The following is a 24,774-nucleotide window of genomic DNA, read 5'->3' as shown; positions in this document are numbered from 1 at the left end:
CTCCTTGCGGGGGACACTCTAAATCTTCTCTCCTTCTCCTTCTCCTTTATAACCAGCAGGCTAGCCAGGGCCTCGTTCAGAGGAGTGGCTGGAGGGGAGGAGGCTCCGCTCTTTTAGAGCCATGCTGGGGGCCGGAGGCAGAGGTGAAGCAGAAACCACTAGTGAGTGGGAGAAGCAGCCTGTGGCCAGCCCGGCACACAACCCCCACCCGCCGCCCCCTCTGCTGCCGTGTAGACTCCTGTCTCATCTCTCTGACCATGACCTTCCCACCCCCCCCCCCACTAACAGGGTCAGGCCTATAGGAGCCTATCTAGAGCCGTGGCGAGTGACTCAGCAGGAATCACCCCAGACAGGAGACAAGTACCCCAGGGCCCAGACCAGAAACCACCCCTGACCTGTCCGGCTGGACAGGAACAGGGACTGAGTGGGCGGAAAAACCCTCAGACCAGGAGAGCTGCTGGGAGGCGACGTGGGAAGACCCCCCAGTCCAAAGGCAGCTCTCAGCCACCTGCCCCCGGTGGCGCCTGCTGGGTCAGGATCATAGTTTCAGGAGGGAGCTCTTGGCTGCTTCGTCCAGAGCGGCTGAGGCCTCGAGGGCCAGCCTGTCTCCGCTGGGCCGTGTGGGTCGTCATAGTGTATCGTGCCGTTCCACTGTGTGACTTCTGTCTGCTACGTGTGCCAGTTTGTTCTAGGGCCTTCCGTCCCTCTCTGTGCTATGGTGTTTATTTATTCATGTGACAGATGTTTTTTGAGCACCTACTATGCGCCAGGCAGTGTTTCAGGTGCCGGAGTTACAACTTTGAGTCAAGCGAGATCTCTGCCCCAGGAGGGCGCTGGGAGAGGACCAAGAAACGAAAGCCTCGGCACCAGGTAGGGGTGAGAGCTGTGAGATCAGCAGCGGCCAAACCATCATGGCCGAGAGCGGCACCAGGAGGGGGAGGGGCTGCTCCCAGCAGCGGGATGGAGTGAGGTCAGGGCTCGCCTCCCTGGGAAAGTGACATTTGAGCCGAGACCTGAAGGAAGTAAGGGAGGGAGACGCGCAACTCTTTGCAGGTCAGGAAGAGCATTCCGGGCAGAGGTAACAGCAAGTGTGAAGGACCCGAGGCTGGAACGGGGCCTGGTGTGTTCAAAACGGGGGACCAGGAGGCCAGTGTGGCTGAAGCGAGTAACCGACGGGGGGGGCAGGAGAAGACACCCATCCGGCGGCAGGGCGAGTCCTCTACATATTTCGAGCAATTTAAGGATTTCTGAGAATATTTTTTGCCCTTCCTGCCAGATTTAGCAGCAAACCCCACCACCTGCGCGGTGTCCGTGGCATTCTGGGCCAGGCCCTCGCTATGCGGGGCCTGATCTTGCCGGACGCCCCCCGCCCCCCGCCGTCTTCCTGAGCTAGGCCAGCTGTACTGGGGAGTGGGACTGCTTCATTCATTCCTTCATTCTTTCGTCCGTGTGTTTGTTCATTCCACCGGCATTTACCGAGCCGGAACTGTGAGGAGCACCCACGGGGAGCGCCGAAGCCCAACAGGGGACCCCAGAAAGCCTGGGGCCCCATAGTTAAAGTCACTCGTCCTCTTGTCTGGAGCCAGCCCTAGGCTTATTTTACAGGTGAGAAAACTGGGCCCAGAGAGGGAGAGGCCCCTGCTCAGGGCTGTGCAGCCATCGAATGGCAGATCCAAGATCCGAGTCCCCCGAGAGTCCTCTGTGCCCACAAACACACATACGTACGTCTGCAAGACGTATGTGCCAGGCCCGCTCGTCCTCCTGGGAGAGGTGCAGGGGTAGGCACGTTCTCACATGGAGGGCCCTGGTCGGACAGCCCTGGGGTCGGCTGAGCCTGGAAAGGTCAGAGGGATGTCCCCTTCCGGCCTGGGATTACAAATTCCAGCGCCTCCAGGGGCTGCTTTTGGGAGCCCGAATCCTTCCTCCCCTCACCTCTGCCCGAAAGCCCACTATTTGTTCTTCTTTCCTTGATTTAAACAAAGGTCAGACGACTCCGGTGCCCACAGATGCCGGGCAGGCATTAAATGAGCAAAGGGGCAACGGGGCCTGGTGGGGGTTGTGGAGGGCGGGGTTCACTGCCATGCAGGAAAGTGGGCCCACGGCCGTGGGAAAGTGGGAAGCCTGGATTGTGATGGAAATCGACGGGCAAGGAATTCTAGTTGTTTCAAACCCTGTTAGAGGCCAAATGACTCTCTGTCTGTGGATCCGGTTTGGTCCAAGGGCCCCAGTCTGTGGTCTTTGCCTGAGGGCTGAGGCCGGAGGCTGGGAGCGCGCAGTGTGCCTAGGGAACTCCTGGGACTCCCTGCGTCCCGTTTCCCCGTGGCCAGGCCTGGCGGGGACGCCCAGGGTAGAGAGCTGGGACAGCCCTGGGGACAGCCAGGCCTGGACAGCGGGGGAGGCACCGTCCCGCCTGCACAAGTCATCATTCCCACCTCCACCCCACCCGTCTCCCGGCGTCTGCCAGGACCTTAATGGATAAAACATCCTGCCAGTGCCTAAGCCCTCCCCGCCATCCTGAGACGGGTGCCAGCTCCAGAGGAGTGGCTCTGGGCGCATGCAGGTGGAGGGGGGCTGGTGTCAGAGTCGACCTACGGAGTCCTAGACTGAGGCAGGGCCTCGCAGGCCAGGATCGTCGGGGAAGGCTTCCTGGAGGAGGGGGTGAGCCTGGAAGCAGCTCTGTGGCTACCGGCCTGGGAGTCAGAGGACTTGGGCTCCGTCTAGACTCCCACAAGGGCAGTGACTGTGTCATCTCAGTCGCTCTGTGTCCCTAGCTCCTAGGTCAGAGCCTGGTTCACAGTAGACACTCGATACAGTTTTGCGAAACGGGAGTGTCCATGGGGCCTCACACGCCCTCCCACACTGTGGGGCCTTTGCTTTCACGGATGCCGCCCCCCCCACCCCCCGGGGTGGAGGCCCCTTCTCCTCTTCACAGGGCAGCTCCTCCTCCTCCTCCTTCGGAGGGGTCCCCTCCTCAGAGCGCCCGCCCCCTGACTTCACTCTCTAAAGTCCCCTCTCATCACCCTTATCGCGGCTGAGTAATCCCACTGGTTTCTGCCTTTGCTTATTTATTGTCTGTCTCCCCATTGGAAGGTCAGCCCCCGGAGGACTGGGGCGCCTGTCTCGTTCTGCTCCATGCCCAGACCCCGCACAGTGCGTGGCAAATCCTGATGTGCTGACGGACTGTTTTGAATGAATTGGGATGGGGTTGAAAGCCCGACGCATAGTAAGTGTTCGGCCTAGGCTCTTGTGGCATGGATGGCCCGAGGAGAGACAAGTTAGAGGAATAGGAAAAACACACAGACTTGGGTTCCAGGCCCGCTCGCTGTGTGACCTAGGGCAAGTGCCCTGCCCTCTCTGTCTCTGGGCTTCTATTGCCTCAGCTAGAATAAGGGATGACCGCAGACTGCCTCCAGGGTTATTGGGAAGCCTAACAAATTCTGTGAAAACTGGAGCCAGCCTTCTCCAGCAGGTGCCTGCATGCCCCCTGCCCCTGGGCCCTGAGGTTCCCCAGCAGCTGGTGGGGGTGAGCGGGGAGGCTGCTGTGAGTGGCGTCTGGACAGAAGGATGGAAATCTCCCGCCTGCTGCTCCCTCCCCAGGCCAAGAGCAGGGTGCACCTGCCCCAGGTCACAGAGCCGAGGGGGTGGGGAGAGGCATCAGGGGTCTCTGAGAACAAACCATTCATTGTGGCCTTGTGGGTGTCGGGGGACTTGCAAGGCCTGAATGAGGGTGAGGAGGCAGGGGCAGGTGTGGGAGCAGGTGTTCACTGTCATCCCTCCGCATTGCCCGGGGCTGAGGAGGGAGCCCCCTGTACATGCTCCAGAACTGGCCTGGCTGGTCAGACACCTGTCCCCAGCTGCTTCTTGTCGGGAGCCATCGCAGGCGTGAGCCAGGCCTGGGGTAAGGGGGTGGGGGGAGAGAGGACTGAGAGGGGGAGACGAAAAGGGGGTCAGAAACCGCGGGGTCTGGTGCAGTGGGACCTGGGATTGAATCTCAACTCCGCTCCTTCAGGCTGGGGTCACTGGCTAAGTCACATTGCTTCTCTGAGCCTCAGTTTCCTCATCCATAAAACGGGGCTGAAACGCCCCTCTGCATGCAATGTCTGTGTCTGTGAATTTTCCAGGCACGTTTGAGGGGCGGGGATAGGGGGGGACTCTGAGAAGTGCTTCGGGGCCTCGGGCTGCTCGTAGCTCACTCCCCAAGACATTTTATCATTCTTGCACCCAAAAAACATTCATTGGGCACCTATCGTGTGCTGAAACCATGCTAGGCTCTGGAGACGCAGGAATGAGTGGGACTGATGGGGTCCCCGTCCCAGGAAAAAGGCGAAAAATTCGCAGGAAAAAGAATGAGCTAGAAAATGCCAGATAGTGATGCGGGCAAGGAAGAATTAAATTAAGGCTGTGCTAGAGGGCGACGGGGGTGGGGGACGACTTCGGCCAGGGTGGTCAGGGAGACCTCTGAGGAGGTGACGGAGCGGCAGCATGGCAGGAGCCGGGGGTGCGGGCGTCGGGCGGCGGCAGGGCCGGGGCGAAGGCCCGGAGGTGGGACCCGCTTGCTCTGCATTTGCGGACGAACAGCAGAACAGCACGGAGGCTCCTCCGCGAGGGGATCTGGTTTGAGGGGACCTCCTCACCCTGTTCCCAGGGGTGGAGGCCAAGAGGCAGGGCATGGGCCAGGGTGGAGGAAATGGGGCCAAGACCCTGGCCGGCAGACTCTCCTGGGACTGCTAATATCCCGAGTGCCAGTGACGAGACACAGTCCTGGTAGCAGGGGGCGGGGCCCGGCCTCCATAAACAGCCAAGGCTCATAAAGCTGATCAAAGCTGCAGGCCTGTCCTAGTGCTGGCCACTTCCTGCAGGGCCCGGAGCCCCCAGATTGTGGGAAAGGGCCTCTCGGCCTCTTGGACTTGCTTTGGGGTCTCTCTGTGGCTAGGGGCGGGGCCCTGAGACTGTCCAGGCCTCAGTTTCACCACTTGTCTCGAAAGGGTGGCTGACCAAAACCTCTGGACAGCCTGTTTCATTCTACATTGTTGACCAAAGCTTGGCCGTTGGAACCTCAGGTCTGGGGGTTCGAATCCTAGTGCTGCTCCTGTGTGACCTTAGGTAGTGACCACCCCTAGACTCTGTCCTCAGCTGTAAAATGGGGCCAATGATAGTATCTCCTTCGACGTCCAGGGAATTTTATTTCCGTAACGTATAATTATAGCTTGTTACTTATCTAATAATAACAGAAGTGATCATCAGGTGTCCTGGTAAGAAGCCATGTCCCAGGTAGCGGGATTGGTAGAGGTCTATGGGGCCAAGACAAGGGTCGTTGGGGGGACCTGGGCTCCTCACCTGTTCTTTCTGGGCAGGTGTGGGCTAGGAGAGGACTCAGACATGAGGATTTCCAGGCTGAGGGGAGGTTTGCTTTGGTCACAGCTCAAGGCTTTGGGGCTCCCTGGGGGGCCCCTCAGCTCTGAGGCTCTGTTTCCTCAGATGCCAAACAGGGATGAAAGTCCACCTGAGGAAGATTTACAGATGAAAGCAGACCCAGGACCCGACCACGCCTCTCCACCTCTCTGCCCACCCTCCTCCCCAGCTGCACCCTCTGGCATCCGGACCCTGGCAGCGCCACTCTCCAGGGCTCCCCGCCTCCCCTCCCCCCCATCCCCTAGAGTCCACGCTCAGCAGGAAAACTTAGGTCAGACCATGTCCCTCTCGCTCAGAATCCTCCAGGGCTCCCACCTCACATGGAAAGCCCCCCTCAACCCCTGCCCCCCCCCCCCGCCCACAGGCCCAACACAGCTCCCCCCACCACACACACACACCTACAGCCACATAAAACTAGTACAGCCCGCGCTCGGCCGCTTTCTCTGCTCCGTCGGCTCCCAGCATGCCGTGTAAAACTCCAGTTTGCCTTGTCTGTCTCTGCCCTCCCTCACGGTGTCAGGCCGTGAGGGCAGGTTTTTTGTCTTCTCTCTCTCTCTCTCTCTCTCTCTCTTCTGTTTTGCTCCCAGCTGTATCCCCAGTTCCTAAAACAGTAGGTGCTTAATAAGTATTTGCTGGAATGCATGAATGGGTCCTCGCTCAGCTCCAGAGGCAGGCTCCGTTGTTACTGTGATTTTCTGAAGGAGGAAAGTGGAGGTGAGCGAGGTGGGAAGGTGGTGGATGGCTCGAGACCTCAGACAGCTGGGGAGTAGGAGAGGCAGGGTCATCATCATCATCATCATCATTATCATCATATAGTAGACATATTAAAGCTCCTACTGTGTGCCAGGCACTGTGCTGGGGATTGGAATAGAAGTGGAATTAAATATCCAGGCACATAGTAAGTGCTTTACACAGGATAACTCTTAGAACCCTCCCTCAGTAGGACTTCCTGTGGAGTGGACCATCGCACCCACTTTACAGACGAGGAAACGGAGGCTCGGAGGGATTAAGGAACAGGTCTTTAACAGTGACAGTGACAGTGACCAGCCCCAGTTTACTAAGCTGTGCTCTGGGTGCCCTTGCCTTGCACTTGACAGCAGCTTAGTGCCCATCGTAAGGTGGAACGAGGGAGCTTGAACTCATTTCCCAGGTTCCTTCGCCCCGGGACATGCCTGGCAGCAGGTGGTGGACGGGCCCCAGTACAGAGCCCATGGCACATTCGGTGCCTCAGAGCCAGAGGACTCTCCCTGGTGCTTAGTTTCCTCAAGTCTTTTCCAGGTCTAGGGCCCATGCGGCCCCCCTGCCCACTCCCTCCCACCCCCAGGATCCCACCGTCTCTAAAGAGGGCCTGGGGAAGTGGCAACGACTCTGCTGTGTGACCTATGGCAAGTTGCTGTGTCTCTCTGGCCTGCCGGGCACAAAAGATGCCATGGAGTCACGGCCAGCTGAGAGGCTCTGGGCTGGAGTCAGGAGCTGGGGTCTGGGGAGAACTGAGGACTACGCATAGAAAGCCTGGCACGGGGAGCACCTGCTCCCTGGCTGCAAGGACCAGGAGGAGGGAACAGAGCCGCCTTCGCCCCTGCCCGGGCCCGTTTCTCCTTCCTCCACTGCCCCCCGTTAGTGCTCTGCAAGCTCCCCAGAGATGGGGTTCGGTCCTGTCCACCGGGCCCTTCCTGCCCTGTTCTGGTCGGCCTTTCTCACTGGGAAAGAGACGTGAGTAACCAGGAGGCACGTGCTCCAGGCGCCCGCTTCACGCACTGGGTTCCCTTCATCTCGCCTTCTCCCACGGCCGGTCCCTTCTCCCATCTTCGGTCCCTGCAGTTCGTTCAGCTTGTGTTCCGATTCTGCCTCTTTTACAGGCTGGGAACTGAGGTGTAGCGAGGTACTCGGAGTGGTCCTGAGTTCACAGAAGCCAGGACGTCCTTCCCAGAGGGCCCCGGGGACCTTTCCACAGGCTGGCCTACCACATCGTGCCCTGGTTTGGGGTACTAATGGCTCGGTCGACGGAGTACGCTGTGTGTATTCTCACCCAGTGGGCATCAGAGGTGGAGAACCACCTGCCTGAGGTCACACGGCCAGGAGGTGGCAGACCCAGACCCTGTGACCACCGAGAGGGAGACTGAGGCTCCAAGAGGGGGCCTCACCCTAGGTCCTATAGGCCCTGCTAGGGCCCTGATCCCCACCTAGGCTGGGCTAGCGCTGGAATCACTGGAATCCTAGGGGAGCCTTCTCACTCCCTGGGGTGGGGGGTTGGGGGACTGCCTGGTATTTCCTGTTTGTTTGGGCAGGACCCCGGGCATGACCTCAGTTGGGAGATGTGGGGACGCTTCCCCTGGCCCCTCCTTGCTCTCAGGAAAGAACCTGGACCAAGGGACCAGACCCCCACCTTCCCCTAGGATGCAATGAAGAGCAGAGGCCGGAAGTCAGTGTTTGGGGTTCCAGGCCTGCTCTCCCTTGTTCTCCGTGTGTCCCTTCTCCTGCTCCCCCACCCCGTCCTAAAGTCCCTTCATCCTTGGGTGTCCCTATTCTTATTATTCATTCAATGAACAGACTCAGAAAAAGTCCCAGGCCCTCAGGAGAGCCCGAGGTCATGACCTGGGCCAATCCCTTATCCCTCTGAGAATCAGTTTCCTCCTCTGTCGAATGGAGTCATCGTCGTGAGGGTGAAACGGGAAATGCCAACTCAGTGCTCCACTGCCCCGAGGGAGGGCATCATTGAGGTCTTGACACTGACCGGACATGCGAGTTCCCAGATGGGGAAGTGAGGCCCCTCCCACAGCCTTTCCTAGGAAGCAGCTATGCCGGGCCACGAAGGCACATAACAGTGTCAGGGACCCTGAGTTCAAAGCCCGGCCCTGCCACTCACCAGTCGTGTGGCCTCGGGCAGGCCACTCTACCTCTCCGAGGCTCAGTTTTCTCTTCTGCAAAGTGGGGAGAAAACGAACTGGATGGCAGGACTCGATGAGCCGATTCGACATGTAAACCACTGAGGGTGGAGACTGGCACCCAGGAGGCCTTCAACTCATGGCCGGTCTCCTCAGAAGGGGAGGCCGTGCTCGGTCAAGGGCCCAGCTGGGATTGCTGGGCGAGTGAGGAGAGGTCGCTGGCCCCACAGCTCTCCGCGAACAGGACCCAGATCTCCTTGGGGGTGGCGTGCTGGCCCGTGCGTGCTCTCGCACCCGGCCCCGCGGCCTTTCCACTCCTCCATTCTCCGTGCTGGAGAAGCGTTCCATCCACCCGCTCATCTCTCTCTCCCCCGAGCCCCCAGAGAGGGTCGTTTCTGAGGACTCAGGCATCCAGGGAAGCGTGCCCTACTGCCGGCAGATGGGGAGAGGAGACAACTCGAAGATGTAAGAAGCATTTCATCCCTCCCCTGTGGCCACCGCAGAGATGAGGAGGCTGAGACTCACTGACTCATTTACTCCCTGAGCACCTACTGTGCACAACTGTGCTGTGCCCGCTCCCGTAGGGCTCACAGCCCAGCGGGGAAGATGGAGAGAAACGAGCCAGCCCGATGCAGGATTTAAATCACGCGCCATGCCCAGCCCCTCAAAGGCTCCCAGAGAACCTTCCAGCATCCCTGCCTAGAGCGGGCACACAAAGAAAGAACCGAGGCTGGAGATGGGGCGTCCCAAGGGGAGCCGGCAGCTTCCGAGATGTGTGGCAGCCTTCCTGCCCTTGCACGGGCTGGTGCCCCTGCCCGGAATATTCTTCCTCGGCCACTCGGATCCCCTCGGTGTTCCGGGCACTGCACGGGCGTCACTTCCTCAGGGCGGCTTCCTGGCTGGAGGGCAAGGTCAGGCCCTGACACTCTTGCCTGGTGACCAAGGGTTTCCTCTTTTATAACGTGTGTCTTTTCACTCCCATTGCTTTCTGAGTCTCCCGGCATGCAGGAGGCGCCCAGTCCTGGGGGAGACCCCCCCCACCCTACCCCCCCTCCGCCTCCCTGCAGGCTGGCCCCCAGCCACAGGGGTGCACGGCCCAGGAGCCTCTCGCCGGCCCTTTCCGCTGCAGCGCTGCCTTCTCTGGGGTGACTGCGTTGTTGGCCAGCGTCCTTCCTAGAACTCCAGCTCTGTGAGGGCAGGCGTCCTGTTTTGTTCACAGGTGTGTCCCCAGCACCTAGTACAGTGCCTGGCACAATAATAAACATCTCCGGAAAGGACGGAAAGATGAAAGGGAGGGAGGGGCTGCGAATAATTGATCCAGCGTTTCATCTGTTCATTCAGCGAACGCGCACTGAGAGCCAGAGGCATGCTCGTTCTGGGGAGAGACTGAACTCAGACACAATTCTCGCCCTTTCTGATCACTGCAAACAGTCGTGACGTCAGGCGGGGCAGAGCACTGTGAGGAAAGGTGTCGCTGGACGGAGGGCATCCGGGCACCTCGGCTGGGCTGCCAGGAGGAAGGGTCAACCGGAAGAGGCAGGGGCAGGCCCACGTCCCCGCCACCTCCCCCCGCCCCGCCCCCAGCTGGCAGATGCAGTGGCTGTCGTAACTGTGGGCAGCCTGGGTTGCCAAACGCCACCACAGCTGCGTCACAGAGGGCTGGGAGGGCCTAGAGGCAGAGCGGGAGCCGAGAGGGGCCCCGAGTCAGACGGAGCCGGAGCCGGGTCAAAGGCCTGCCCCGTGTCCACCGTTAGTCACCCTACGTAATGCGGCTACGTGGCTACTCGCTGTGACGGATTATTTCTGACTTGCAAAAAAGAGCTGAGGATGGGTGCCTGAGCTTCCGTCCAAAAGAGAAAAAAAACATGGCAGAGACGTCTGTGCACCCCCCCCCCCCCGCCCTCCCTCCAGAGGTGACTTCATCCAGAATTTGGCATCCATGACTCTGTGTATAATTTCACGTTACTCTCTTGGGTCTACCTCTCTGTGTCCCTGGGCAAGTCACTTACTCTCTCTGGGCCTCGGTTTCCTCACCTGTAAGATGAGGACGATAACAGCCCTCCCTCTTCCTGAGCACCTGTGAGAATTAAATGAGCGCATTTGTGCAAAGTGTTTAGTTGAGGGCCTGGTGCATAGTGAGCTCATTGTCACTGAAGGCCTGGAACAGGGGCAGATAGACTTCACGTATATCAAGAACGCAGCCTTTTAAACAGCTGTCATGGCGGTGCCAGGATTCACACCAGCGGCTGGCTGGGAGTAGCGTCCCACGGCAAGGTGCTAATTCTGGTTCATTCCATTCCACTTCCGGTTAGGTTTGCTTCCCCCCACCAGCTCCGAAAAACCAGGATCCAGCCTGGATTGTTCTCTGCTGTCACCCCCAGCTCCCAGCCCGAGGTCCGGAGACTCACAGGATGGATTTGCAGAATAAATAAGGGGGGCCCAGTTTCCTCATCTGTATGATGGGTCTCGCAGGCCATGGGGGTGAGAAAGCCCTGACGCACACTAGGTGCTTTATAAACTCTTCTTTGTTTCCCCCTTCACGTCCCGCTGGGCTAGGCCTGGACCCCGCTGCTCTCAGCGGGCCTCCTCCCCCACTGACTCAACTCATTCATTCATACATTCATGCATTCATTCCTGCATGTATGCATTCAACACATTTCTTATGCACCTGCTGTGCCCTAGACTCTGCTCTAGGCTCCAGGGATACCAAAATGAATAAAACAGGCAAAAATCTCTCCCTTCCTGGAGCTGACATTCTGTCAGGCGAGACAGCCATCTGACGACAGTGTGATCCAAGCTAAGATTCACTGGGGCCTCAGGCGAGGGGAACCAGGGAGGCCCTGCCTAACCCGGCCTGGGGGTTTGGGGAAGGCTGTAAGCTCAGACAGGAAGGACGAGGAGCTGAAGGCTGGGGAGGGTGTTCCAGATGGAGGAACCGGCCTGTGCCAAGGACTGGGAGTGAGGTGGGCATGTCAATTTGGGGACTAGTCCGTGCCCTGGCCTAGATGAAGGGTGGGGGTGGGGAGGGGGTAGGACCTGCCCCTGAGGGTGGGGGAGTACACTGGGAGAAAGCTGACTTGATTACATTTTTCGAGGCTTGTTCCGGCTGCCACGTGGAGCCCTGGAGGGGTGAAGCTGGAGGTGGGAAGGCCCGAGGGGAGACTCGAGTCCTGTCCACCCATCAGAGGGGAGCGGTGGGCAGGTCGAGTGCCAAGGAGCTAAAGTCCTCCCATGTGCTGGGCTGGGCCTGGGTTTCCCTGGAAACAGGCCCAGGATGTGGCTGCTGAGGAGGCGTCCTCTCTCCTCCCAGGGGACTGGATCGAGCGTCAGCAGCACCTCCAGCACAGAGGACAGGGGGGCAGTGGCCCTGGGCCCCTGGACTGCTCATCCCTGTGACGGGCCAGGCCCTTCTGGGAACAGACACCCCACCTCCTCCTCCCAACCCCATGTGGCACGACATCCCATCAGGGTGTTCACAGCATGGTTGGCACCGGCCCCAGATGGAAACAACCCAACGGTGCATCTCCAAGGCCTCGTCGGATCTGCCGGGCTCCGTCCAGACAGCGGAGCCTTCTGGGGCCCGGGAGAGGCAGGAGGTGCAGGGGTTCTGAGCACAGAGCGGGGCCTGGCAGCCAAGGCCTGAATCCTGGCTCCGCCAGTTGCTGTCATGCGGCGCTGGGCAGGTGCTTCACCACTCCGTGCCTCAGTTTCCCCACCCACAGAATGGGGATGATGAGGATAATAGAACTCCCCCCTAGGATCACGTCGCCCCATGATCCACATGGAGCACGTGGGACTGTGGCCAGCACATACTAGAGGAACCTTTGCTGCCATTACTATTATTAACATGATGATTAGCAGAAATAGTGGTAGAAATATGCGCTCGGCCAGGGGGGTGGGAAGGAAGGGGCAGGACAAACTGTAAAGTGGCTGCCACTCTACACCCTACACGCCCTTGTGCTGTTTGAGCTGCATGTTGGGGGGCGGGGGGTGTTTCCCTATGCACTTGTATGTATATTCAAAAGCAAACCCACCGGAAAGCAATTCCGCAAGACGTTTCTTTCTGGAAGGCCCCAGATCTCCCTCCTCCGCCCACCCCAGTCCCCACCCCGCCCCCGCATCCTGGCCTGTGTGTGGCCCAGTCTCGCCACTGCTGGTTTTCAGAGCTCAAGGCCTTGGAGCGGATCCGAGCTGGAGTGCCCTGCAAGAAAGGGGGCTCCTTGGAGACCCCCAGAGCGGCCTCGGCACGGGGTGGCGCGGGGTGTGGGGGCTGGGGGGGGGGTCCTGACCGGCTGATGAGAACTCCAAATGCTCCCCAGCCCGGGCCGCTAATCGCTTCCAGATTGGCCGGGTCAGAGCCAGGGCCGCCGCCTGGCTCCATAAACAGCCCGTCGCTCCAGATGGCGGCTGGCTCCAGCCTGGCGAGCAGGTTCACGGGGGACTGGGGGGGTGGCAGCAGGTGGAGGACCCCCACCCCGCCTCACTGGGGCAAGGAGGCCCCTGCTGCTGCTCCTCCGTGCTGCCCTGTGAGGGACACTGGGCCAGAAGGGGCTGCAGAAGTCGAACCCATTGCTTGGAGGAGAGAAACCGAGGCCCAGAAGGGGCAAGGAACGGTTCAAGGTCGGTGGTAGACAGAGGCGTGAGGAGGGGGCTCCTGAGGGTTGACACTGGGTTCGCTTCCTCTCCGTGAGTCTAGCACGCAGTGGGGTGCGGTAAAGACCCCAGGGAGGGAAGAAGGGAGAAGGGAGGGAGGCGCGACGGGCTCTGCTGTGCAAAACCTGGCTCTGGCTTTTACTCCTTGAGGGAACAAAGGATGTTCGCCCCTGGGCCTCAGTGTCTTCAGCTGTGAAGTGGGAAAGGCTTGAGGACAGACCCCGTCAGCCGCCAGAAGAGTCGGCAAAGCGGCTCGCGGGGACAGCTCGGGGGGTGGGGGTGGGGAACTCCGTCTGCAGAGGGTGCTCAGTTCTCCCTCTCCCCACTACTGCTTCGATTCCCGTCTCTCCTCCCACTGTAGAGAATGGCGGCCTCCTCCAGGAAGCCACCCTGATACCCGCTCAGACCTCTCCCTTGCGCCAGGCGCCGTGCCCTTCCTGCGGCCTCTCTCACGAGTCTCCCCACCACCACGGCACGACTGGTACCTGTGCCACTGTCCCTACCCCCTCGCCCCGGCATACGAAGAAATGGGTGGGGGGTGTCACGGGCGCAGCGGGACGTGCTGAGGCCCCACCGTGCTGGTGTACACTGGCGTACGCTGGGTCCGGTCACACGGCACCCGGTTGGAAGTCGGGAGGCCTTGGCTGCTTCTCCGGCCACCAACCAGAGAGCCCACATTGTGGTAAAGACCCAGGCCTGGTCCTCGGTCGTGATCCCCAGGGAAAGGGGTACAGAGCTGACCACCTGCTCTCATCCAGGCTGGCCCCGGATTGTCCCTTGGGTGGCAGCGCGGTAGCCTTGTCCCAGGGGAGCAGGCTGAAGAACAGGTAGGGGCCATCCTCTCTTGGGGTTCCCCTGTGATCATCTCTTCCTGCTCGGCTGAGCAAAGACACAAATCCTCAACAGCTGGGCCCTGTTTTTCACCAACTGAACCTCCATGCCCAGCGCAGGGCACCTTCAGGACAGCTCTGCTGGGCGAGGGCCTGAGCAGTCATAGCCCTGGGCACCTGTGGGCCAGCACGCTCCTGAGCAGCTACCTCATGGTGACTTCTTAAGTATCCCCATCAGCTGCTGGGGAGTAGCTCTTATTATTCCCATTTGACAGGAAATAGAAGCTCGGAGAGGTCGAGCGCCTCGCTCGAGTCCACGCGGCTGGAGCCGGAATTCGAACGCAGGTCTCCCAGCTCCAGAACACCCTCGCCGAGACACATGTACCCACTCCCGGGGCAGCCGTTTGGCACCTGGCACGTACCACGTGCTTTTCCACGGCCTCTTCTGCATCGCCCAGCGCCTGCATTCGGATGTCTGCCCAGCCTCAAGGTCAGAGGCCCGTTCTGCCCTGTGCCGGGAGGAATGTTCGTGGTGGCCTCGGCCTGGGTCCGAGAAGAAAGGCAGCCTTGTGGGCGAAAGGTGAGCTGCTGTGTGGGCACGGGCGTGTTTACCCAGGGCTGGGCGTGTGGCTCAGGGCGGCGCCGCTGTCAGCCGCGCCGGCTGCCCCGGGCCTGTGCTGGCCTCCAGATGTGAGCTGGCTCCAGCCGGCCGGGCCCCCCCACCCCGCGCACAGAGGGGCTTTATCAAAAGCGGCTGTGAGGAGGCCCAGGAGGCCTCCCGGCTCCAGCCTGCTGGCTCCGAGCCCTGGGCCTGCAGAAGCTAGCGAGCCGCCCTCGGGCTTTTGTGCCCAGGTCTTCATCTGCTCCACGGCCCAGCTCCTCTGTTCTCCTGGGGTCCTTCAGTGGTCCAGGCTAAGGGCTGAAGCCCCTTTCCAGGAAACCGAAGGTCCACGGGCAATCCAGAGGGGTGACAATGCAAGAAAACCTCTTTTTCATCTATTTTTCGACATTTCTGAGCGGGGGAAAGGTAACCCGCACAGGAAAAAAAACCTGCAAAACTCAATACAATTCCAGGGGTGCTAGGTGAGGAGCTAAAGTGAAACACTCATGGGGAGGGCGCGTTGCAGACTCAAGCTGGCAGTTCCTCTGAGCAGGGAGAAAAGCTGGCTGGGGGGGTTCGCAGGAGCTCAGCTCTCTCCACGATATTTCCTTTCTTGTGTTGGGTGATGCGGATGTTATTCTTTATGTTTTGTTTGTAGGCCTGAACTATTTTGTATCAATAAAGAATAATAACTAGGGGGGGGGGGGGAACCTCTTTCTGCTGCTTCTGACTCTCAGCCCTGTGGGTTAAGGGTGCCTTCCGATACTTTCTAGGGACTGAGAAGCCATAAACAAATCCACACCTATTCTCTTTCCTATCTTGTTTTGTTTTACAAATAGTATCGAAATATTATATACTTTTCAGCACCTGGCTTTTTTCATTTAAGGATGCAGCCCCATTCTTTTTCACAGCTGCATAGTACTCCACTGTGTGAAGCCACCATGGCTTTTTCTCCATCCTCCGCTTGATGGTTGTTTAAGTTCACACCCACAGACAAGGTGCACCCTCCTTGTCTGTGTCTTTGCGGACTCAGGCAAGTATTTTCTAGACGATCAACTCTTAGAAGCAGCTCCTGGGACACAGTAGGTGCTCAATAAATGCGCATGGATTGACCATTGCTCTGCCTCTCCTAACCCCAGGTCCTGATGTCTGGGCAGCAGCAGGGAACGGAAGGCCGAAGGCTGTGGGCTGGAATTTCCCACATCCCGGCAGCCTGTCCAAACCTCTCCCAGTGGCCACACCTCAGCCCCCTGGGTCCGCCTCACCCAGGTCTTGCCCTTACTGCACAGGGGCTCCCCTCACCATGAACGAAGATGGAGGGACCCCACGGGCAACCCCCAACCACTACCAGCATTTATGGAGCACTGACAGTGTGCTCCATTCTGGACTGGGCAGCATAAAGATTGTATCCCAGTGAGTTCCTGGGAGTCAATGACTCCTTGTCCCAGGGCCTCGCACTCACCAGGCATGTAGTCAAACATTTATGGAGCACCTGCTGTGTACCAGTGATCCTGCTGAGTGCATCTACCTGCCAAGAAGGAGAATTTCTAGACCGGGCATTGAGGGAGAGGAGAAAGTCAGTGTGCTTTTCTATCGATGCTTTTAATTAAATTTTTTTTTCTACAGAAAGCATTCTTTGTGTAAATAAATAGACATGAGAATTCCCAAGTACGAAAAAATAGAACTCTACCACCTACTGGCGCTGGGAGGAAGCTCAGGAGGCCTGGGGACCCCGAGGGGGCAACTTCGGGCTTCAGGGAGGCTTCCAGGAGCAGATGAGTTCTGCGCGGAAGCCCCAGGAGGTGTGGAAGGGGACTAAGGGAGAGGAGGAAGAGCCCTTGGAGGCCACCAAACAGACCTGGGGTCGCAGCGGGCTGGGCTCAGCGCGGATGATCTGGCCCCTGGCCAAGCTGAAGGCCGGGTCCCTTGCTCCGTCTGATGTTTCTTAGTGGCACTTATAGCAGTGTCATTTCTGTAGTGACCCATTTCTGCCTCTCCCCAGCCCACCCCTGAACTGGAGCGTCATGCAAGCAGAGCCCACCCTGTCTTGGTCACCACTCTGCCCCCTGGGCCCGGAGCACACAGTCGGTGCTTGTAGTAAGTTGAATAGTGTCCCCCAAAATTCATGTCCGTATAGAAGCTCAGAATGTGACTGTATTTGGAAATAGAGTCTTTGCAGATGCCATTAGTTAAGGATCTTGAGATGAAGATCATCCTGAATAGGAGCGACTGGTGTCCTGAGAAGGAGAAGACAGAGACACACAGACGGCCATGTTAGGAAGGAGGTAGAGACCGCGAAGTGTCTACAAGCCAAGGACCACTGGGTAGCCCAGGAGCTGAAGCAGGCAGGAAGGTTCTTTCCTAGAGCGTTCAGAGGGGCAGGGCCCTGCGGACACCTTGATTTCGGAATTATCTAGAACATTTCTCTTGTTTTATGCCACGGACTGCGTGGTAACCTGTTACAGCAGCCACAGGAAACAAACATGCATTCTGGATGATGAGTGAGTGAAGGAGTAAACGGAGAGCAGCCCAGCTCCAGTGGCCGTCCAGGGCCAGTTCGTTGTGTGTGGCGAGGTGACTGCCCTCGTTCCCTAGGATGAGGTGTGCACTCTGCGGTACCTGTAGTGTGGGGGTGCCGGAGGTGGCCCAGCCGGGGAGAAGATGGGTGTGAGGAGCCGCTGAGGTTGTCTGGCAGAGGCGACAAGGAAATCAGGTTCTGTAGCTATTACCCTGTCCCCGGAAGCCCATGTCCACAGCCGGCTTGGACACCCAGGTTCTGGGAGCTTCGTCCTCCAGATACGCAGATGCTTTTCAGATATACTGGAGCCAGTGCTTGTCCTCAAATCTTGATGACCCTCAGGATGTCCACCCAAGCGACTGTCATCACCTTCAGTTAGAGCCGAGAGCCCAGGCTACTGGGAGGGGAGGTCCCCACCTGCCTGTCCTGAGTTCCGCTCTCTCTGTGGCCTGGGACCAGGAGGTGGTGGGGTGCAGGGGAAGAACCAGAAACCTGGCTCTGTGCTCACGGACAGGTGAGTGGCTGTGCCTCTCCTAGCCTCAGTTTCCCCATCTGCAATTGAAGGAGAGTCTCTGGCTTCACGGAAGCTGTGGTGGAGAGTAGATGAGACGAAGTCGGTCCCGGACTGGCCAGGACCCTGGCCCATGGGTGCTCACAAAGGGGAGGGGTCCGCTCTCCTGGGACACAGAACCAGATCCTAAAGAGGGGATTAGACTTTTCCGGCCTCAGATCCTTTCAAAGCCCAACTCTGTCCCATGGCCTGTCCGGTGACCCCATAAAGCACCCCCCGCCCCACCCTCACCTAAGGAGCTCGATATCTTCAGAAGGACCAAGGCTTGGATTTCATGCTCATAAAATGCCTGAAATGAAAGCAGGGCTTGGGACACGGAGGTTTTGAAGTCACTCAGGGCAGGAGAAGGCATCAAATTCCCAGCGGTCTCGGCCGCTCTTTGGGGACCACCGTAAAGCAGGGTGCCTGAGCCTTGGGCAGGAGGGTAGTAGCCAGGTACAGGGCACCTGCCGTCTTAGCAATGGTCCGAATCCCAACAATCTCAAGAGTTTGAGAGGACAGTCAGGAAAACTCAACTGAAAACCCCCTTTACTTGATGTTAGAGGTAGAGAGGAGCCCGGCGGTTGGCGGGTAGGTACCTGGGCCCTAGGGCAACGGTCTCAGTCCCTGCTCTGCCATTGCTATGTGATGTGAGGCCAATTGCCTAACCTCTTTGTGCCTCGATTTCCTCATCCGCCAAAAGGTCCCGGGATAATAACAGTTTCTCCCTCAAAGGGTTGCAGAGAAGGTGACCAGAGTGATATGCTGGGCCAGCCGCTGGGCATGATGGGTACTCAGCCGCTGACACCGTTACCGCTGTTTTTCCTAAGGACGCTCATAAAATACTGTCAAGTAACTGACTCTGGAGGTGTGGGTGGTGCTGTGTCCCTAGGGTTCTAGGGAGTGCTGTGATTTGGAATCACCTTACAAACTGTAGAGTGCAGTACACACTGGGAGCCAGAGCTCGATCAGCATATTCTCAGCTGGAGTTTGTGGGAAAGGGGCAGCTGAGAGTCCCGGGTGTTTACAGTCAGATTCCCAGAGCTGGGCGCTGATTAGGGGTCAGGGCAAGGGGGCTTCTGGGTCTGGCTTTAGGCTCTGACCACAGTGTCAAGTTTGTGGAGCAAAGGGTCAGAAAGGCAGTGAGGACGGCAGGGCCGGAAGTGGCTGGCCCAGTCTTCTGGCCTGAATTATCTGGGAAGAAAAATAATCGCATTCCAAGGAACCCATGGTTTGGGCGCCAGTCACTGCACTGGGGGTGGGGGTGAGGGGTGGGGGCGGGGGGGGGACTGGAGGGGTAGGGGAAGGGCTGGCCCCGGCAGGTGGCGGCCCCCTCTGAGGTTCAGCACCCAACAGGTGCTCCAAGATTGTGAATAGTTGGGGCATGGCAGCCAAGGCACAGCCCCTGGGGCGTGCGGGGGGGACCACTACTCTAGGCTGGGGTGCAGCTTGGGGACCCAGGAGCTGGCTGAGCTCCATGCCAGGCACTGTCCACTGCCATCTCCCAGACCCCGGTGGGGGCGACTGGGCCAACAGAGGGGGCTGCTGATGCTACCAGCCATAGAGCCAGGAAGAGCCGACAGCCCTTCCTAGGCTGCTCCTGAGGCATGTCTTTTCTCTGTGCCACTCGTGACTAGATGTGCCAACGAGGCCACCTTTCAGGGGAGAGCTCATTTCCTCCAGGCTGGACTCCAGCCCAGGATAAGGGCGCGGTGGGGACTTCTGTAGACCCCAGATCACAGCCTCCCTCTGAGGAAAAGCCCGGTGATCCTGGAACCTCCCACCGGACCTGGTCCAGGGAAGTCAGGTATCAATCAGCTCAGCTTCCCCTCTCCACCCCGCACCCCTGCACAACCACTTGGACTCAGCCAGTTTCTAGGCCACAGACCCAGCTGGAGAAGGTGACCTGTAGACTGAAGCCTGAAGGAGGGGGACTGGGTGGGCAGGTGAAGAAAGTGGGGTGGGGGGTGCCTTCCTCCAAGGGAGAATTAGGAGTAGCTCAGGGGTGGCACCTGGTGATAAAAATAAAAAAGCCTTTATTTCATTGCCATTGTAAAAATGTAGATAATTTACTAAATCCTGATGTCTGGATTCTCTCTCGAAAAATGAAGTGATTTGGCCACCTAGAATGGGCATTTCGGAGGCAAATATGGTCAGCTCTCCAGTTCGCAGCCGCCGCCCTCATTGGGCCCTTGAGGCTTTGAGATTTCCACCCCTGCAGGCAGGGTCCCCCGTGGAGTCACCGCATGATTCCCCACTCCCACGCACACCTGGGCTGCATGACCTTGGCCGCGCCCTTTCTGGGCCTCAGTCAAAAGTGGGCTGGTACCACGGGGTAGAGCCCCTTCAGGCATGGGAGTGTTGCCTTCTCCCCGAGTCTCCTGTAGCGTCCCTCTGCAACAAATACACACACCCAGATGCCTGAGAACCCTGCTTAGAGGTGGTGCCTCCCGGCCTAGAGGCCACATCTGTCGCCTCCTCCGCGCGCAGCCCTGGGAGCCTGTTGGGAGCCGGCTGGGAGCCGACGTGGCTCAGGACGCAGCCGGCGCACCGGTCCGCAGTGTGCGCGCGCCCTCTGCTGGCTCATGGTGGACACACAGGCCAGAGCCAGAACCGAGAAGCCCAACGCTGGGACACCCGGGGAGCTGCACTTTTCTCTTTCTGGAGTGCAGTATGCCAGTAGCTAACGAACTGTAAGAATGCTGCTACACGTGAAACCTCACGTTAGCGTCACAACAACCCTGAGAAGTACCGATACCGAAGGGCACAGAGAGGTGAGCAACCTGCTCAGCCTTGGCCTGTAGGGGACTCCAGGCCCTGTGCTGGGATCCAGTAAGGTAGAGCGATGCCCTGCAGACGTCACCTTTGCTCACTCACTCGCTCACTCACGTGTTTGTCCTTCCAGTCACTCGCCCATGCACGAACCTTGCCTGGAGCTGCCAAGCTTCTCAGCCAGTCCGTTTGTTTGTCCCACCACCAACCAACATGGTGGAGACCCCGGGGAGCCTCAGAGGCCACCGGGTGCTTCCCTTGGCACTGCTGATGGCCTGGCGGGCCCCGGCGACCTGGAGAGGAAGGCCCGGCTGAGGGGACTGATTCGTTCGCTCATGTAACACTTTCTGACTTTGCGCAAGACACTACTGTCGGCGTTGGGGGCAGAGCAGTGACAATGCCAGATGAGGCACCCGCCTGCATGAGGCCCGTTTCTGTGAGGGGAAAAGTAATAACTAAACCAATAAATCGGATTGTTAGACATTAATAATGGCCATGAACAAATATCACAATCAGGTAGGTGATGGGGCCGGGAGGTCCTTGCACTGCTATTGGGAAATGGGGAGCCGGCCACTCAGAGAGGAAAGGCCGAGGGGACAGATGGGGGCGAGGATCCTGTTGGCTACATGTAGGGTGTGGCCTGTGGGGGCGGGGGCCAGGGAGAAGCAGGGAGTCAGGGAGGTGATAGTGACTTGAGCTAAGAAGATAGTGGTGGGGGGGAGAACTGGCTTCGGGAAGGAGAAATTTCTATCGTATCCATTTAGCGCCACATGTTGGCACGAGGTCTGCACTTTTCAAAGCACTGCCAGGGGGAAGGAGACCGCTTTGTCTGCCTGTGCACATCAGAGCACACAGCGTCGCCCAGAGAGCTATGTGTGGTATCAGGAAGCCACTGTGCTGGCCACACGCTTGCCTTCAATTCTACGCATCCGCAGGACCGAGGTGGACGGGTCTTGAGGAGGGGCCGAAAATGTTCCCAAGTGACCCTAAGGAAAGGCTCTCCGATTTGAGGTGCTTGTATCACAAGGCCCTCAATGGCTGAAGGTGACTCCCCATGCTTCAAACAACTGTCTCAGTGAGAACTCCTTTAAGTAAGGCATAAATCAATAGGAAATCAGTTACAGATCAGGTAGGAAAAAGTAGCAAAGATGAGAGGAAAAAAACACGACTTTTCAACTTGAGAAAAGACACCTAGGCTCACGCGTGAGAAACACACATACATAAAAACTAGGAAATAGCACATTTCGCTCCAAGACGGGCAGGTGTGATCACAGAGAGAGGGAGGGAAGAAACCTGCTCTGCCTCGGTGGTGGGAGGGGAGTTGATTCTTCTTTGTAGGCAACTCGGAAATAACACAATTAGAACTGCCATGTCCTTGGATGGAGAAGTCCTCTTCCAGGATTTTATTTCATGGACACACACACACACACACACACAGAGGCTGGCGAGCAAAAAGGCAGCGCCACCTCGGTGTCCGTCGGTCAGGGCCCGGTCACCTGGGTGGTGGCACACTTGGTTACTGGGCGCTCTGCAGCTGGTCAAAACCACTGGGTGGTTTTCTAGACACTGCTCTGCAGGGGGCCTTGAGAGGTCACGTGAGGGAGAAAAGCATCTGGCTGGGGTAAGAGCAAAGTGGTGACGTTCCCAGTTATGTTGAAAATAAATAAACAAATAAAAAGTCTATGGCCACGCCGCCCTGAACAAGCCGGATCCCAGCTGATCTCGGAAGCTAAGCAGGGTCGGGCTGGTTAGTACTTGGATGGGAGACCACCTAGGAAGACCAGGTGCTGTAGGTGTAAAAAATTAAAAAAAAAAAAAAAAAAAAAGGAGTGTAAGCTGATAAAGTCCTTGCAATCTGTGAGGTCAACCAAGGGCTGCCTTGCCTAAAAAATAAATAAATAAAAATAAATAAAAAAATAAAATACTGGGCAGGAGGAAAGGAGGGACACTTAGAGAGGCCCCCACACAGGTGCCTTGAGAGGATCGGGCCTGAAGCGGGAAGGGGCTTCATCTTCCCCTCCATTCTCTTTCTACTGTTTTTAAGTACTTTCTAGGTCCATGTATTCTCTATTTAGTGACAATGAGGACTGGGGTCTCCAGCTCAGACTTGCCTGTCGGAGTGTAAGGGGCAGATTAACTTGAACAGGGGCTGCGATGTGGTCTCTGCCCTTCGCCCCTAGTGTGGCCGCCATCTCCATCCTCATCACAAGTAATAGACCCTGCTTCTTGCCAACTCTAAAACGGACGCTCGGTTGCATCTTAATCTGGAATTGGGACATTCCTTTCAATCAAGTGTCTTACACTTATAACCGAGAGCATTTTTTCTTGGTGTTACGCTGAGGTGCATCTCACAGCGGGCAGCACCGTAGGCTTGATGAGATGTGGGCCTGTTTCCCATGGGTCCTGCAGCAATTCTGTTAGGTGGCACATTCCGCCTGTGCCACAGGTGGTGCTCCCGGGGTTCTGAGGACCCACAGCACCTCCCTGGGCAGAGCTTCCAGGACCACAGGCCTTCCATAGGTCAGAGGCCACCACGATGTTCTCAGCTGTGGCCTGAGAACTGTGATAGCGCTTTTACGCAGGGGGTAAAGGCAGTTCCTTAGCTGACCCAAACGTTGGGAGATTTCACATAAACATCTGCATTCACAGCTTCTCTGGGAAAATGAGACCTGGCATTCATTGAGCCCATGTCGCTGGCACCGAGGAGCACCTCCACACTCACTCGCCCTCAGGCGCACACAGCATCCCAGAGATGGGCCCGTGCAGTCTAGTTCGCGGGGACAGGACCAGCAGCAGTGACGAGGTCGGCTCCAGCACGGAGATCTTCCCTTTTCTTCCAATGTGCAGCCAATGTGCAGCAGCTCTGACTAAAAACAGCGGCAGGCGACCTCGTGTAATCCTCACGAGAAAGCCGTTGAGGCACATATGCCCCGTTGTCCCCACGGCTCAGCCCTACATACGATGCGACGGCCCGCGCCCGCATCTCCCAGAAGCCGCCTTTCCTCCCGCTCTCAGCCATTGCCGAACGAGGGAGAGGAAACCCTGAACACCGCGTCTGGGGGCCTTCGCGGGATTCTGGGACAAGGTGAGTGTGAAGCGGGCGCACCGAGGAAAGGGAGCGTGACTGAGTGTCCGCTTGCTCTCCGGGGGCGAGGGCAAAGGGCGGGGGCCAGGCGGGGACTCGTGGCAGCCAGAGGGGCTGATGTGATGATCTTCGACACCATCCACGTCGCTACCATCACCGCTAAGGGCCACGGTGCCTCAGTGGCAGCCCCCTCCCAAAGGGGCCAGGAACTTCCTTGGCAGAGACAACGGCTCAAGGGACCGACCCTCACTCACCCCAAGACTGTGGCCAGAGGTCAGGGGGCAGTGAGACCCATTTGCTGGTTTGCTGTTGGCGAGAGCGGGGTGTTTTACCCCCCAGCTTCGTCAGGTCACTGTGGTGCATCCTCACACCCCAGAGTTCTACACTGCAAATTCACAGTAGAAGTATTTTTCTCTTCGGAGCAGACCTGGCAGGAGCTGGGGACCGCAGCGTGACGCAGGCAACCTGGTCAAAGTGGCACCTCACGGCTGCTTCTCCGGCCTGTTTAGGCCTAAACTTCAGCCTTGAACAGAACCACCTGTAAACCCACCAGCAGTACCGAAGGGCAGATCACACAACTGTGGGGCACCCGAACCACAGATCACCAATTCAAATGGTCGTCACGGGAACGTTCTAGTTGCGTTTCGGGAACTCTAAGCCCAGTTCCCGGCAGCCCACTAAGGTGAAAGGCGCACACCAGGATTTCAGACGGGACGAGTTTCCTCTGCAAAGGTCACTCGGCACAGAGCTGTCGTCTTTAGATGTAGTCCTGAATTTGCTTTGGGATTTTCCAGCATTTGGAAATACTTTTAGAACCTCCCTGTCCTTTCTCCCTTGGGAGAGTTCACTGCGGGTGAAGAACCCACAAATGTCCCTGGCCCAACCCCCTTTCAGGGGAGCTGAAAGGCTGCCATTCACTGCAGGGGACTCGGAGAGGGCCGCAGGGCAGAGATTCGGGCAGTGCTTTCTGGAGGGTGGCCTGTTAGGAACAACTCGGCTCTTTCCAGACAGCCAGGTTTTGACATCTGAGCTGGACCCAAAGGCCACAAGGGAATGGCCTGGCTCCTGCCACAGGACACCAAGGGCGTGACTGTTGGCGGCTGGAACCACAGCAGGAAGTTCAAATCTTGGGTAAAAACAACCACAGACAGTTCCACCGCCCACACAGTGGATGGTAGACAAATTGTCAATCATCACAGATCAAAAGTCTCTTTTTAAAGACCAGAAGAACATGTGAAAATCCTCCCCCCCAACCTACAGACTACTAAATTTAACCAAATAGCTTCCAGTGGAGACTTAATAGCTAGAGCCCCACAAAGCCTCTTAAATCAGAGGATGCTCCCCATCTCCCTTTTCACTATGATCTTTTAGGATAGGGGTTGGCAAACTGTGGTCCATGGGCCAAGTTTGATAATAGGGAATGCTAACTTTCTATCCCAATTAAGCAAAATGTTCTCCCCTAAAAAAA

The 24,774-nt window shown here is 58.0% G+C and overlaps 1 protein-coding gene and 1 pseudogene across 1 annotated transcript; both read left to right on the top strand.

The window, feature by feature from the left end:
* The first annotated feature begins 361 nt into the window (after positions 1–361).
* On the top strand, positions 362–20,660 carry LOC118609979. The gene is made up of 3 exons (XM_036229299.1): positions 362–870; positions 14,056–14,360; positions 20,355–20,660. The coding sequence occupies exons 1-3, from the start codon at positions 742–744 to the stop codon at positions 20,560–20,562; spliced, it is 642 nt and encodes a 213-aa protein (XP_036085192.1). The 5' UTR covers positions 362–741; the 3' UTR covers positions 20,563–20,660.
* Positions 20,661–21,899: 1,239 nt separating this feature from the next.
* On the top strand, positions 21,900–22,017 carry LOC118610392 (annotated as a pseudogene).
* The last annotated feature ends 2,757 nt before the right edge of the window (positions 22,018–24,774 follow it).

This window comes from Rousettus aegyptiacus, unplaced genomic scaffold (assembly GCF_014176215.1).
Source record: "Rousettus aegyptiacus isolate mRouAeg1 unplaced genomic scaffold, mRouAeg1.p scaffold_m13_p_12, whole genome shotgun sequence".
Classification (NCBI taxonomy): Eukaryota; Metazoa; Chordata; class Mammalia; order Chiroptera; family Pteropodidae; genus Rousettus; species Rousettus aegyptiacus.
This window is presented reverse-complemented; position numbering and strand designations above follow the sequence as displayed.